At 43.3% G+C, this 16,717-nt stretch overlaps 2 protein-coding genes across 3 annotated transcripts; both read left to right on the forward strand.

Annotated features, from left to right (window-relative positions):
* The first annotated feature begins 318 nt into the window (after window positions 1-318).
* Window positions 319-4,856, forward strand: LOC129586081 (uncharacterized). 2 transcript variants are annotated; one of them, XR_008690099.1, is made up of 5 exons: window positions 319-1,067; window positions 1,419-1,895; window positions 2,827-3,462; window positions 3,987-4,200; window positions 4,491-4,856. XR_008690099.1 is itself a non-coding variant. In XM_055479083.1 (3 exons), the coding sequence occupies exons 1-3, from the start codon at window positions 345-347 to the stop codon at window positions 3,118-3,120; spliced, it is 1,494 nt and encodes a 497-aa protein (XP_055335058.1). In that variant the 5' UTR covers window positions 319-344; the 3' UTR covers window positions 3,121-3,666. The 2 variants fall into 2 exon arrangements, 1 of the variants encoding a protein (XP_055335058.1); XM_055479083.1 differs by lacking the exons at window positions 3,987-4,200; window positions 4,491-4,856 and having other exon boundaries at window positions 2,827-3,666.
* An 8,783-nt stretch (window positions 4,857-13,639) lies between these two features.
* LOC129586025 (E3 SUMO-protein ligase ZBED1-like) lies at window positions 13,640-15,375 on the forward strand. Its single transcript, XM_055479004.1, has 2 exons — window positions 13,640-14,263; window positions 14,575-15,375. Exons 1-2 carry the CDS (start codon window positions 13,640-13,642, stop codon window positions 15,373-15,375), a joined length of 1,425 nt encoding a protein of 474 aa, XP_055334979.1.
* The last annotated feature ends 1,342 nt before the right edge of the window (window positions 15,376-16,717 follow it).

Below are 16,717 nucleotides of genomic sequence, written 5' to 3' on the forward strand. Positions count from 1 at the left end.
CGGGAGAATAAACAGTACGTACTATAAACATTATTAACAGCATCCAGGGACTTCAGTGTTTAGAATTCTAAAATCAAATCAATTCTAAATTAGAATTGATTCATTTTATATCGAATTGTTTATCTTTTAATGGTGCATTTCATTATTATTTACTAATGTATTCATCGTTTAATTGTTATAGAACCGCAAAATCCTATAAGATTGCGGTGCATTTGTACGGGCCAGTGCGGCCACATTTTTCTTTGGTATGGGAGCTACGAACCCGTACCGTCTAATTACTGTTTTCAGTGTACATGTAATTGCACTGTATATGCATTGTAATGCCGTAACCATATTTATGCGTGATGAGCAGCCACGAGATCCAATCGTTAGATCATGTGAACTCATCGCCCTTCTGTGAGATTTACCCTGACACTGACATCTACCAGTGGAACGCGGTGGACGTGGAGAATGCTGAAGGATTCCTCGAGCGCGGTCTAGTCACCAACACTGTGAACGGCGGTCTGTTAATAGATTTCGGCGTTGCCGATCGACGCTCGCAGTTGATCGAGTTAGAAAGGGCGCTGCACTGTTGCTGCTCCGGGCACGAGTTTTGCGCCGCTACCCACTCGTGGGGCCTTGACTACCACTGGGCGTCGCGCAACGAGGAGCCCCTGGGCGGCTTTGAGGTACTGACGCGGACGGCTGCCGATCGCCCGTGGATGTGGTACCCGGCGGTGTTCTTAGCGCGCCGGATCTTGTGGAATAAATATGCCTACATTGGAATCCGGTTGGGTGAGAACGTCGTGGCGAAATTCGTCAGCCCCCTCGTGGTGCGGTTGGCGCAGCGCTATCGGGGGGAACGCGCTGTTGACGCAAAGGACTACGTCACGCAGGTGTGCGCCCTACCGCGAGAGTACCTTGAGGGGCGGACAGTGGAGCCGGAGTTGTGGAGCATCTGGGTGGACGCGCTGAAGTCGGCCTATGCCAGCATCTTGTACCCCATCGGTGTGAACAACGAGTGCCTATTGTATCTTCAGGATGGAATTGGGCCGTCAAAGTTGACGCCAATATTAACGGAAGTGCTGGTACGAGCAAACACGATCATTATAAAACAACTTACAGATTTACAGTTATATCCCTTTGAATGAAAATGTTCAGGTAATGCGCTAATTGCAGTAAAAACAATTACAGATCGGGTAAATTTTTTCTTATGAAGGCCCTCCCCGAAACAATAAAAGCCCCGCGATACTAGAGCCCCCCAAAAGGATCTTTCGAAAATTATAAGCTACACTTTTTCCGAATAAAAAGTCATGCCGCAGAGTGTGCTTCCCTGCTGCTTATAATTCTATACTCATGGTAATCAAATAAATGAACATTTGTTGATAATAAATAGGAGTCGTAAGCGGATGTGAGCAGTCGTGTTTAAACGTTTATAGAATCGACTGAATTTGATGGCCAAATCGGAGCTGACGCGCCGGCTGCAGGCCGGCTGGACCTTCGCCGACGGCAAGTGGATTCCAGAGAACGTCGAGCTAAGTACTCGAGGTCCTCTGTATCCCACAACGGCTCAGCCATCCAGCCCGCTGGCCGACGCATTCCCACCGGAGCTCTTCCAAGAGATTCTCTCCTGTTTCGGTACGAATGAGCGGCCATTCTACCGCCGCGTCAGCCCGTTGTGGAACGAGCTTTTCCACCAGGATGACATCCGCCAACGCCTGACGCTGAACTTCCGCGACGCCGGCACGGCAGCCTATTCGATGGGCATGTCCATCATTAAGCATTTAACCGCCGCCACAGAGTTGGTCGTGATTAACAACGCCAGACAAAGCATGACAATGCAGGAGTTCGGGGACTGCATGCTGCTGATCGGCGCTGTTTACAAGCAGAGCGGCAACAGCCTGCAAAAGCTGCAGGTAATTCCACCGGGAACGTGCGCTAGCGTCTTTGTAAATTTAATTAGGGTTAAACTAAGAAAACAGCCCTTTCAATTAATTATTGTGAGACTATTAGTACCCCGTTCCACTCTTTTACCATCGTTTACCATTCGTATTGTGAAGGATGAACCATGAGCTTATATTATTTTATGTTACATATATTATATTATATTGTGTGCTTTTTTATTTAGCTGAGATACAACGTTGTATACAATAACTGAAAACATCACAATTTTACAACAATCATCATAATTTAATTAAACTTTTCTGCTCCTTCGTTATTCCCAAAACCGATGCCGCGCTTCCTCGCTGAATCTCCTGTCTGGAAGGTTTAATTGACTTGGCTCCTTTAATTACGTAACTTAAATTCATTTCTTTGATTATTAATTAAACCACCTAATTTTAATCATAAAAGTGCAATTACTTTACGAGATGATTACAGGTACTTCCTTACGTGCCGGTTTTTTTCGGGCATCGGGTGCCTCCTCTTTTATCCAGCAACTCTGCTAAACAGTTTCGGTTCGTTTCAACTTTTATAGAAACCGTACGCTCTGATAATATTGGTTAATATTGATAATATTTTCGGAATATCGTTAAGTGCTTAGCCATCTTACAATACGTTAGCGATCATACTAATAATAATGTTGACGTATCTAGCTCCGGAATCCTGACACTGCAATTATATGCTAAAGCTCCAAAGAGGTGCCTATAAAAACAAGGGTGTACAAAAGAAATCATTTAATAAAATAAAGGTGCCTTTAATTAACGGGGTGCAGAAAAGGGGTGCCAATAGTGAACGGGGTTTATTGGGTGCCTCTTTCGTCACCCATTACTTTAACCAGATACTGTCTCACGCGGCAGTTGTTTTTCTTTATCGAGGTGATGGAGTACAGGTGCTTTTGTTTATCAGGTGATGGCGTATAGGTGCCGTTGGGATCTGGGAGATGAACGCTTCTCCTCGGAAGTAGAGTTGTTGGCCAGGACGTGTGTCGACGTGGCAGCCGCTGTGGAGTCCATACAGTGGCGCAACTGTCTGTTTTCCGGTTGTGGTCCCCTACGCGACGATAATACTGTCGCGCTTGATGTCACCGCCACCCACGAGACGTTGAGAGAGATGGAAACGGATTTGCGTGCACTTCTGATGCGGCAGCTGTGGTATATTAATCGCCCGCCGATCCCTCTCCGATGGTACCATGCGTTGTAGTGATGCGGGGCTACCGACACTGGAACCTTCCAAATGGCCACAGCCCTCCCACTGGAACTCACGCGAGAACTACTTCCCCGCTTGGCCATGAACCAGCGGCCGTTCTAGCGCCGTGGCAGTCTGTTGTGAAATGTCGTCAGACAGGACGAGTTGGGGCTATCTCATGATAAATTTCGACAATCCTAGCACATCAGCCTGCTCTATGGGCACGTGCATCGGTCAGTATCTAACCGCCGCCACGGTGATGGTCATAACTAACGTGAAACAACGCTGGACGCCGCAGAATCTCAGCAACGAACTGGCGACGCCGATCAGCATATCAACCGCCTGCGAAAGCTGCAGGTAACACGCGCTGGTACCGCTGTGCGTTAAGCTAACCTTCGCACTATTTTTCCCGTTCTATTTCTGCCGGTGCTAAACGCAGTTTTTGCCACCATGTTGTGGTGGTTACTGGTTATAATGGATTTTTCAGCTGTCATAATGCGATGATATTTTGAATTTTCGATCTGTTTGAATTACTTTGTTGATCAATTTCTAAAACAGCTGCAAAGAATAACTTATGTGAAAGAGGCAAATACGCTGTTTTGAACTTGAATTGTACCAATACTGGCAGTACAGTATCAACGGTCAAGTAACCCAGTGCATAGAATTAAATTCGCATAAAATTACCGGAACTTTCGCTAGGTACGCGCTCACTCGTTAAAGTTTTTTTTGTTTTTTGCCATTGTCTGGCTTAACGACTTTTAAACATCGGCGTGAAAAGCTTGTTTCTGCACAACCATCTGGTTAAGAAATATGGCTGAGATAGCTACCGAAATTTTCACTTGCTAACAGGTGCAACAGCAATTTCCTAATTCATTCTGTAGCGTAATGACATTCGCTCCCTTCGTCTTCGACTTCGGAAAGCTTTGACGGCTCCCAATGACGCATCGATCCAGCTCTGAATATGACAAGACCACACATGCAGGCAGATTTTATTCAGCTTTCTGACGTCCAAATTGTCCAGCGTCCACTTAGCGGGATGGTTGTCCGCATCCCATTCCGGACAGTGGTCTTCATACACATTCACAAGCTTTACAGGTAACAACAAAAGAGGCATGCAGTTAGTGCTATCAATTCATTTTCGCTCATTTTCATGTTTCAGATCTGTACTTCATACTTTCTACATATTTCTATGTACATATTTCTATTTCTACGTATTTCTACGTATTTCGATATTGTATTTCTATGTGTTTCTACGTATTTTTATGTATTTCTGTGTATTTCTATGTGTTTCTACGTATTTTTATGTATTTCTGTGTATTTCTATGTATTTCTATGATTTCTTAGCAATCCAACTGATAAAAGCGCGAATAATTTCTGCTGTTCAGTTGCAGATACCTTGATCAGGTTTTGGCAGGCATCCCTGTATGGCTGTGCAACCAACTTGGCCGTCCACTGTGCAATACGCTCCACATCAAGTGGCTGATTCCGGTCCAAGTGTTCTGCGAGTAATTACCAAAGCGCTTTTTTAGTGAGGCCGCTAGGAGAAAAAGCAGCGTGCGGAATCCGAAACTTCATTGTGGGAGTACTGAAGCTGTCGTCGTAGTTCAGCTGAAAATCCTTCCAAATCACACGACCGCAACAGGACGCCAGTTTGGAATATAATTTCGCGCTGTTTTGGAAGTAATGGCGAAGGCCCCACATACCATCGTGTTCGCGGGAAAGCGATCGGCGGCATATAATTAATCGGTCAATGCGGATGTTGATTGTTTGCAAGACTTTCCTTGCGTGCTTGATGAATTTTCCTTTAAAGGATGCGGCTTTCGAGCCATCCCTAATTAGCTCGTGTATTATTAATTAAACAAAACTTCTTTAATATTCTGCAATGACCTATGCAAATAGCATCCCACCAAATGTTGACAGCAAAGAAATAAAGTACCATTCAAATTCCTTTTAGTATAATAATATATCATGCGATCATTATATCTGTAGAGAGCATCTAGTGAAAATTTGTGCTGGGAGGATTATAATGAATTTAAGAGAAAACAGTAGAATTTGGCGGGTTCACCTTCTGTGCGTATTTAGAAGTACTATTTACAAGTATTTTTACGCTCATATTTATTTGTTCAAAATGTTAGAAATAACTGAAAAACTTCATACCGTGTCGTGATTAACGGCTCCCCGAATGTAGATAGTCCGCGTGGCCGATGCAGTGTGCTTGAAGACGCAGGTGTACGCAGCTCTAGTGCAGTTCAACTTCTCGTACGCCTCGTCTTTCTGCGATAAACAAAACACTTTGCACAGCTCGTCCGACGTCAGAATATTATTCCATAAAGGGCAGACGCGTCGACAGCGCAGCCGCTCCACGGTGTCCAGTGTCTCGAAGATTTCCGTAATAAGCTCCGGTGGTAAAGCTAAACCGGGGCCGTCAACGGTTAAAGGTGCCTTTCGCTTGGGTTCTCCCGGTTTCAGCTCTCCACCAGTCGCAAGTTTTGATTTCACGGTTTTTGCGTCTCGGATAGCCTCTTCGAACAAATCAGCCTGTGGGACAACGAGCAATTGACACATATTGTGCACGTCAGCGAATCCGTTTATTTCGATATTCAAAAAAGCCGGTGCTGGTAACTTTTATTTGTGCAAACAGCGAGTACTACACTACAACTTACTGCTTCTATATCCGATACCGGTGATTTGTCGCCTCGTTGCTGTAAGTGATCGTCTGACTGAGAACGGATAGTATGCGCAATCCTGTTCTCCACTACTTCGTTTTCCATTGGTTTTTCTTTTTCCAACCGTTTTTCTTTTCACTCCAGTACCTCCTTTTTGAATGTATGAACCTTCCATTTTTTGCCGGAATAATTCTTTCGCTGCACGAATTTCCCTCACCCAGTACCCTTCCGGTACACTGCACGTGCGGATGACGAAATGACCCGGTTGAATCATTCGTCGCTTGAAGTCTTCTTCCGAAGACGGCGGCCGAATCCGCTCTTCGGAAAGCAGTTCACGGACGCGTTGCCACGCCAGAAGAACCTCTACCAGGGCGTCTCCTAAACGATAGTCGATGTTGAACAGGAGGAGCTTAGCGGGATACCAACCCAGGGGCTGGTCAGGATGGATGCGCATCAGCACTTCCAGGTCCCCATAATCGGCTCCTACCGGGACGCTGCAGAATTTATTTGGCCCGGTTTTATTCGCTGGCGGCACGTCGCGGAAGTCGAACACCGTTCGGTACTCTACCAGCACGGAGCGCTGTGTCGCGCAGCCGAAATCGATGAGCAGTCGTGGCGGGTATGTGGACAATTAGAAACTCTTCCAGCGCGTAAAAGCAAACGGTTCAGTGCTGCGGACAGTGTAAATAATTTTCTTTCTGGCTCTGCTAACCGGGTAGCGGTGGTAGTGCTGCACTCACTCACCGACAGTGCCGGTAGTATTGTAATCGCTTACTTCTAACCGAGATCTCTAACTGGACAGTCGCCGTTCTTTGCAGAATGCAGATGCGTTATTTTACAATGTTTTCATGCTTCCAGGCAGAAGTCTGAGGCAGAGGGTCTACCTGGATAACTCACGTCATCGCCCAAGTCAAAAAGTCGTACTCGTACTTGCGAAGTTTCCAGAAAAGTTCCATACCGGTTCGAAAGTAGTGTCACCTTTTCCACATAACCGTAATCGCACTACATTAGACCCATAGATCTCGCTCGACCAGCTCCAAGTTCGAACCGGAAGTGACTGTTGCAGTTTGGTATGAATTTTGCAGGTGTTTACGAGCTTGGACACGTGGACTCTACTAGAATACTGTGCGAAATGGAAATCGCACATTCGACCACATGGGACGCTCTACAGCTTTCAACAAAATATCTACCGCATAATTCATTATTTAATTTGTTACTGTAATAGAAATAATTATTTAATCCCCCTATAATTACTATTCTAAGTTACTATCTCTTGCCATAAATTAGTAAATTTATTAATCAATTAATTTAACAGTTAATTAATTAATTAATTAATGTGAATTTAATAAATTAATTAGTTTATACAGTAGATATGCTGTTGAATAGTGTGTCCGATACGGTCTATAGTTCGACTTCCATTCCGTACAGTATTTTAGTAAGTACACTATTCCAAGCTTGATTTATAAATAAATTTACACTTCTCCAAAATTTATTTGGAAATAAATTTCTCAAGTGTTTACTTGAAAATTGCAGTAAACAGATTAATCGTAGTAAATTTTAATGGGTTTTAATACAGAATAACATTAAGCATTTCATTGGTTGCCAGTTTTTCCTTCGATAAAGCAGTTGTTTTCAGCACGGCATCTATCCCGGCTGTTACTGCAATCCCGACGAGAAAGCCAACCCCTCCCCTCATACTGAGTTTTAATAAGGTTTTCACACACGGAATGTGTTCCTTACATTCCAGCTAGTGTGCTGATAAGAAAAAAACATTATTCAATTACTTAATTGGGCTGTTTCACTCTCACATGTAATGTCTGGCCTTATATCTTTTAAGTATGTTGCTGAAGAAAAAGGGCCTAAACAGTTGTGGATTTACATAAAGTGTGCGTACAGAACTTCATAAAGTTGTGAATTTCTTGAATTAGTTGGGTATCACAAAACGCAAAAGACTCAAAAGTCCTAAAGCAAAGCCGAAGCACAAATGAACGCAAAATGTCACAACGCCACCTAGGCGGTAGCTTCAACAAAACACTGCCTAGCGTTTTATAAGGGGCATCCTAGAATGATCATTAATCAGGCTTGACAATCTTCGCTGAGTTCACTCCCGTTGCCGTCTTTGTAGCATCCATCCAGGATGTGTACGGCCACCTTGCTGAGCTTCGACACGTCAAATTCGCGCAAGTCCACTGTATCCCACCACTCTTCACCGTGCTCTGGCCGAAAACTACTAAATTAAACCTGCAACAAGAACCAATCATGAACAATTGCCAACAATGATCGATATTCTCGGACTATCACATATTATTTTGACGAACGAAGCAACATTTTACTTGTTCTTTATGAATTTCCTGTTGCTCACAGTGTAAAGAAGCAGCGGACAGCAATCCATTCAGCGAGGTAAGCCAACGTCCGCACCCAGCGTGCGTGCATACGCTTGACCTTTTCGCAGGTCTGTTGGGAAACGTCCGGGCAGTTAGCGTTTAACGCTGTTACATAGTACCGGCACAGCTGTGCCGCTGATTCCGTGCAGCGGAAGCGCATGAGCGGAATGAGCGCATCAAATTCACCATGGTCTTCATATCGCCGGCGCTCTGGAGCTACTTCCGGCCAGGCCGCGCTACCACTGTCGAATAGCCTTTTCAGCAGCGAGACCGTCCCGGTCAGGTTGCATGCGGTGTAGTTGACTAGCACCACTTCCTGGCACACTGTCAGCAACTGCGACATTTTCTTGCATTCATACGTCCCGTTCTGGGAATTCCGCTGAAGATCCAGAACGCGCCCGTCCGCATCAAACCCGTCCGCACAAAACACATCATCACGGAGGTTTTTGCCGATGATCAACTTGATGCGAAACCCATTTGTTTCTAAAAACTTTTTGATAATCCACAGTCTGAACGAAGACGTCGACCTTTCTCCAGCTGATACCGTAGCCGAACCACTTTCCATTAAAGCCACTATTTGTGTGCACGGCGAAACGGTTCGGTCCAGGATCGTGACGAGTTTATAACGGAAGCTGTAGTAGTGAAAACGGAATTCCGCCGTCTCGGATTCCCGTCCGCACAGCCGGCGAATGTCGATGATAATATACTGACGACTGGCGTATTCTCGATCCACAGTGGGCACACCCTGATTAAAACGAACACAACCCTGATCTTTCTGTTATTGAAACTATGGAAAACGGTGTTTTGTTTAAGGGTAACAGACTCTTGATATTCTTATAGCGTTATTGGAAAGAGATTAATAAATTCTGGTATCAGATAAATTCAGACGATCGATAAATGACAAAGAAAGAAAACTGAACCGTGACTATTACATAATTAACCAGAAGCCTACCGTGTTACGAAATGCGTACAATGACTTTAAATAAGCAATTGAAGTTACGAGTTACGATGCTCTATCGGCATCGCTGCATCAGCATTTTAGTAAGTTTATTTGGAGAAAATTTAATTTTTCAATAAGATTTTAGTACGAGCAGCTGACATACCGGTTCATTTGGGTCTGGGTAACTACATCCAGATTAAGAAGAATGTCAGCTAGAGTCGGATGCGCAAGCTCATCCAGGCAAGTTTCTTCCACATCTGCAAAAAGAACAAACAAAAGAGGTGGGCAGTCATTTCATTTTAAATAATCTCGGAAATCAGTCTGACTACTCTTGTATAACAGAAATTTTTGGAACAGGGTACACTGTATAGCAAATAATTTTCAGAGAGAATTTAAACTTCATCAAACTTTATCAAACATTGTAAGGACAGGGAACGGACTAAGCAACGGTCGACCACGTTATCACTGTCGCATAAAGAAAGCACGGCTGTGCTATTGCTTACCATAGTTCTACAGATAGTATTGTCCCACTTAAAAGATGTTCTAAAGTTTTTTTCTCATCAAAAGCTTTCTCATATTTTAAAAGGTTATACTGAATATAGAAACCTATAATTGGGTGGGTGGAAATAAAAGAGGTGAGAGAATCTGCCGAGAAAATAGACAAAAACACGTATCTGTCACCATGGCAGCCGCCCTTAAGTGTGTATGCGATGGATAATGTCAAACGGATGGCTCTCAGCCCTTTCACACTATACTGACTATAGTAAGCACTAAGTACTTGACTTCATTTATCTACCGTAGTTACGCGTTACTGAGTCACGGTACGTACCATGCAGGAGCATACCCATTGTCAAACCCTTGACGGCAATGCCTGGCCGCGACTGTTGCTCGGTAAGGCAGTTGCGGCCGGCTTCTTCCAGCGAATCGCTGGTCCAGAACAAGCTGCTTCCAGTAGCACCACCTTGCACTTCCGCGCAGATGAAGGTGACTGTATCGTTTCCCACCCGCGCAAACATACGACACCCGATGGGGAACCTGTAGACTCTGCCCAAGTGAGTCGGGCACACGAATTGTGTAGATTCCAGCGCATTATCATGAAGTACCACCAGTAACGGTTACAGTGGACACTTTCATCACACACACCCTCACGCTTCTCCAACACGACGGAGCACGCGCGCGCCACAAACTTGGGAAGGAAATGGACGTCACGCAGCCGATGGGCCTGGTCGAAGGAAGCAATGTGTTCCGTACAGGAACCCTTCACTCTTCCCGAAGAAACTTGGTTCTCTGTCAGACACGGGCAGTCGGGCGACGAACTGAGTTTGATGCACGATGCAGGAAGTGGTTGTAATTTTCGGATGCGCAGTATCTTGGCAAACAACGGCGAAACAGTTGGTTAAATACCCAACTGCAATATTTCCAATAATTCATAGAACTATTGGCTTTGCCCGCTTGCCGCTGCTTATATCTTAGCCGGCTGTTTTACACAATTTCCTAAAAGGCACGCCAGATGCAAAAAATAGCGGCGTGGTTGTAACTTCGATGCTCTGCAGACGTGGCCTTCATTTTGTATATAATGGCTTAGACTGAATACAGAGCTTTGGTACTGAGAACTGAAAGTAGAGGGTCTGCAACTGCAGCATCCAAGTACAGCATCCGCTTGACTGATCAACTAGCACAATTCGTGTTACATAATCTAATCTTGTTACTTTAACGAACGCCGCCCGGATGGTTGCACGACATTTGCCTGGATGCGCGGATTGTGTCTTGCATGAGATTATGTAACTCCAATCGTGCTAAAACATCATAAAAGAGGATGCTGTACACGGATGTCGCAGTTGCTAATTTGCTGAAACTCCTTTATCCTTTGTCAGTACCATAGCTGTGTTGAAGTGTATTCAGTCCAGTTGAAGCCATTGTGGAAAGAAAGTCTCAAGAGCATCTAACTGATATTAAGTAGCTAAGCCGTACTAGCAGTCTTTTCGTCTGCCATTAAAAATTTAAAAGAACGGCTCAGATTTTAGTGGCGGCAGAGCTAACTTATGCAGAAAAGATGTTGGAAATATTTCCTCGGCAGTGTCGGCACGATATTTTCCGCTGGAACGCGGTCGATGTACCGGGCCCTGATGGACTGCTCCAATATGGTCTGGTCGTTGACGCCCCTCGCAACGGTCTCATCGTGGACTTTGACTGTCCCGGCCGACGCTCTCAGTTGGTGAATAACGATGCAGCACGGTTATGTCTTAGTTCTCAGAGAAAAGACTGCCACCTCGTTGCGCCGTCAGACGCGGAATACGGGGACAATTGGGACCTCCGGACACCGCTGCAGGTTTTAGCCCGGACCGCGTCCGACCGCCCGTGGACCTGGTACCCGGCAAAATGTCTTCTGCGGCGGGTACTGTGGAACCGCTGCATGTTTATTCGCGTCCAGCTCGGCGACGTATTCCTCGACCGATACGTCAATGCTACAGCGGTTCGGTTGGAGAATTATAAAGAAAATCCACGGGATAAGGAGAAAAAGTTTTGCACGCGATCCTGTCCACTGCCGCGAATATACTGTGCCGGAGCCGGTGTTGACCCGGCCTTGTGGAGCTTGTGGATAAAATTGCTGGATATGGAGTGCGAAAATTATCCCATTCGAGTGGAAAATGGAAACCTTGTGTATGTGATGAAGCGCAGTACTTGGCGAAGTTCACTCACAACGGCTCATTTCAAGTAGTGTTGTGCTACTAAATAAAACTAAATAAATCCTATTTAATTAGTAAATACTTGCCTAAAATTAAAAGTGTAGTAAATAGTAAAGTTCCGGAGGTAAAGTTAGTAAAAGTAAGTAACTAGATTACTGATAAAGTAAATAGTAAGTAAATAGTAAGCTTTGTTTATCTTAAAATTAAATACTTTATTAATTCCAATTACTAAATCGTTTTTAAAAAAACGTTAAAATAAAAATTACGAAGTAATTAATTTAATGTGACACTGGAAATTCCTATTATTTTGCTGGCTGCTGCACGAGGCAAGTGGTTGCCCTAGCATGAAGGGTGATATTTGCTACGTGCCTCGGATGTGTTTACGAGCTTGGCACGGCGGTTCCGTTAAAAAAAACAATTCCCATACCACACTCGCACAGTCGCACTCCATAAGCGTTGTATTGCATAATAGCTAATTATTTCGCACGGATACGAGTGCCGTTTTGGATCTATAGTTTGTCTCTGGTATCTTGTATTTTACAGTCCCCAACTGTTTTTCTATTTTACTCGTAAGGGAGTATCATGCTCCGTTTAAAAGAAGTTGAAGTTAAGCGTAAAGTTTCCAAAACCGTCGCCCAAAATGTCAGCTCTGCAGAAGAATCAGCACCGGAGACCTCTGTAGTGATATCTGATATCGACGATGATGGACCTGTTTCTCCCATGTCTCCAATGCCTCCGCCTTCCCCTTCGTCTGTATCATCAGCAGACTCATTACAGACGAATCGTAAAAGCGGCGATTTTGGGCGCGCAGTGGTTTCTGCAGTCTGGAAGTATTTCGAGTACCTGCCATCGACAAATCTCTCGAAATGTTTGATTAGTGGGTGCGGATATTCGCTTAATGGAAAAAACACTGGCAACCTTGTTACTCATCTGCGCGGCCGGCATCCTGAACAGTTCAAGGATTACGGCATTAAAGAAGCGGAAAGAAAGAGTGTGAATGAGAAGAAAGGCGGGATACAGACCACCTTGACTTCGTTTCCGAAGAACCCAGAAGCGTATCGCCCGGCGAACCGCGGTAATGCATTAGCTATAATGATTTCAGATAAATTATAAAGTAAAGTATTTCATATTAAAAGGATAGCAGTCATTTTTTTCTTCTGTATTAGTAGTTTTGGTTTTCTAAAGATAATATTTTGTGTACAGTATACACAGTACTCGTAGAAACAAAAGTACTGCTGTCAGTGTTATGTCCGTCTGTGCAATTCAACGATTATTGTTTAGTAGTCCGTTTTGTCGTCTACTTGTTCCTGTTAAGGATGCTCTTTTAAACTGTGACTTTGAAATCTCAAAATCTGGTTTAATTCGGCCAACAATTTTTAGGTATAATATAATACTGCGCGAGACAGCACTCTTGATTGCGGATACCACGTCGCCGTTTAGTTTGGTGGAGCATAAACGATTTCGCAAATACAGCAAAGTGTTGGATGCGCGATGCCCAGATATCGGACGAAAACGACTCACAACGGAAATTACAAATGTGTGGAAAGACACGAAAAAGAAAATGCAGGCTGAACTGGATAACGCAGGACTCATTGCGCTTAGTACAGGTACATTTTGCCGCTAAATTTAATTTTTTAATTTTAGTTATCATTCCGATGTATCTCTTAAATTCAGTGCTGTAAAGAGAAGTGAAATTTTTAGACGTTGTTGTGCACATTTTGCAGATATCTGGACCAAAAAGGGCATGACAGAGTCGTTTTTGGGAGTGAATGCTCACTACGTTGACGCAGCTACCGAAGAAACCCGCAGCTGTACACTTGCGTGCCGCAGCTTTCCCTCCCCACACACGGCTGAAAAATGTATGCGCTGGTGAAAGAAATTTTAGATGAATGGAAGATTACTCCCGAACGAGTGATTGCTATTCTGACTGATAACGGCTCAAAAATGGTTTGCGCCTTCAAAAACTTCATTAGCGCAAAGCTGGTAATCCGGGATGAAGAAGAATTTCCTTGTGAAGATTCCGACGAAATGTACATGTTAAGCACGTGCGAACCATTACCGGACGGCGCAGCCATAGATCTTGATTCTCAACAGTTCTTAGATTACGAGGACAACGAAAATAAACTGTATGCAGACTATAACCGCCACAGCTGTTTTATTCACACCCTGCAACTTGTGGTGAAGGTTTTTGAAAAATCGGAAGAAGTTAAGCCCGTAATGAAGAAAGTGCGGTTTCTTGTCTCTGCGTTCAACAAGTCCGCCAACGCTACTACGGCATTAATTCGCAGTGCGGGACGAAAATTGATCTGCGATGTATCTACGCGATGGAATTCTACTCTGCTAATGGTTTGCCGTTTACTGGAGCTGAAAATGGATGTGCGAAAAGTTATTGTAGAAGAAAACCTGAAGATATCTGACCTCACACCGGAGGAATGGAAAATTTTGGAGGGCATCGAACTTTTGCTGGGAAAATTCGATACAGTAAGAGCTTAAATTGTATGAAAATAAATAATTCTACAATTCTTGTCGTTGTAGTAATCTTTCAAAACAAGATAGGTTTACACATCGTTGACGTAGCCTAATATGTAAATAATATAAAGCAGTTGCACTTGCTTCTCGTACTCTATTATTATGCTGTATAGTGTATATACGCTATACGAGTACTGCATCTTAAAATATTTTCGCTCAATGCATTAGATCGACCTTTCGACATCCTAAAACATTATTTAAAAATTAGTGGTAATAATTTTATACTTTGGTTATTTCAGTGTGCATCTGTATTGGTTTTGCAGATTACTGATAAAATGAGTTCGGAGAAATCGGCTACAATCCATATGGTTTTACCGTATGTCAAGGAAATTAACTCCCACTTGGAAAATCAGTCGGCGTTAGATATCTTCCTGGACTTGAACTCTTTCGGCATGGAATCGATTTTTAGCGAAGTCGTTGAAAAAATGAAAGAGCAAATGGTGCTACGGTTCGCGTACGTTGTGGACGAAGCTAATGCGAAGTACAGGCCCATCTACCTGGCAGCCAACTTCTTGCACGTCTGGTTCAAAGACTTTCTGACAGTAAATGAAATTAAAGCGGCTCGTGATGAAACGACAAGAATTTTTTTGCTCCGAAAAAATGCGTGCCAAGGGACATCAAGAGAAATCTCAGTGGCGGTGGGTGCCAATGGAGTGGAGATGGAGATATCAGCTTCTAAAAGAAAGAAAACGACTGAGCTGTCTTATCTGGCGACGCTCGCCCCCTTACGCGCAGCTATTCCAGAAGAAAGGCAAAGTGGAACTGCGAAGCTTATCAAAGAAAGGGATTCTTACTGCGGGAGTTCGGCGTCTGCACAAATTGACGAAAACTATGACCCAAGGAAGTACTGGATGCAGCACAGTGCTTTATTTCCTCTTCTCAGTTCTGTGGCTTTGGACATTTTTGCTATTGGCAGTAGCACGGCTGACGTCGAACGCTTGTTTTCAGCTGCAGGCAACACAAGCAGCGGTCGGAGAAATCGTATAAACGGTTCCCGGTTGGAAATGAAAGTTTTTTTGCAGAAAAATATGCGTTATGCCGACCCATCAATGAATGAAGAATGATATCTTAGTAGTTGAGATGAGATTCTGGGTAGATTATTGCGGTGCTAATTTTGTTCTTATGACGATTAAATGGCAATTGTACTAGCCTGTCTTAACTCCAGTGGATTCAGTTACGACATTTATTTGAAATTGCTAATTAAAAAATTATTTATTAATTTTAATTAGTATAATTAGTAAGTAAATTGAAAGGAAAGATTAAAATAGTAAGTAATAGTAAGTAATAGTAGTTCAAAATTTTTGAATCATTATAGTAAGTAAAAGTAAGTAACTTTTTTTAAGCGGTTATTAATAGTAAGTAAGGTTGGAGAAAGCTGTACAGTAGTAGCACATCACTACTCATTTGGTAAGACACATTTGCTTTTCCTAAGCGTTTCGACAAACATGAACCTAAAACAGTATGTGGCAGGCAGGCTTTAACACGCATATTAGGACATTCATTACTTCGTATGCGTTCGTTACATTCGTTCGGACATTCGTTACTTCTTCTATAAGGACATTCGTTACTTCTTCTTCGTTACAGGACATTCGTTACTTCTTTAAACGAAGCTTTTAAGAAATTATATACCTGTACCTTGAGATATAAATTATATACCTGTACATTTAGACCTAACAATGACATCAAAGCTAGACCCCTCGTGAAAAGGAAAGTTACTAAAAACATCCAGTTACGAAAAGAAGTGCATGAAAAGTTAGCCTAAACTTACAAAAAAGTTTTTATGACAACCGATTATAACTTGGATCTTTAATATAACTTACGGGACACTTCAAGTTGGTCAAAAAGTTACCTACTGCACTAGAGCACTGAAGCGCATGTTTGTAATTTGAAGCAGTAATAAGCCGCCACCAGTGGACACAACTGCAAGTAACGTCACTGCATAATTGCATTGCCACCTGACACAACGCAACTGCACAAAAAATTTTATTGATACCACGTATTTTTAAAATATTTTTTTTATTAATTGCACTTGCATACATACTACCGAAGTAGTTTTCCACTTCAGATTGTATCTCTCTAGTGCTTCTCTACTCTCCAGTTCATACAGGCATTTAACAAAACAATCAATTGTATTTCGGTGGCTTCGTAAAACAAATTAACTAATGTGACTTTTAATTACAAATATTAGCAAACTATAAAATAAATAAGACTGATAAAATTTTATAACACAAATTACAAAAATAACAAATTACAAAGGTTTTGTGGCATTACTGCAGCAGCAAAACCTCAAAATTTAATCTCAAAAAGCAGCTCGTGAAAGGTATGCATGTAACCCCACGAGGTGGCGGCCGCGATAAGGGCGCGCGGTCGACCACGTAATACGGCCCGCGCTGAAGCGCTGAGTCT

This window comes from Paramacrobiotus metropolitanus, unplaced genomic scaffold (assembly GCF_019649055.1).
Source record: "Paramacrobiotus metropolitanus isolate TYO unplaced genomic scaffold, Prichtersi_v1.0 Parri_scaffold0000019, whole genome shotgun sequence".
NCBI lineage: Eukaryota > Metazoa > Tardigrada > Eutardigrada > Parachela > Macrobiotidae > Paramacrobiotus > Paramacrobiotus metropolitanus.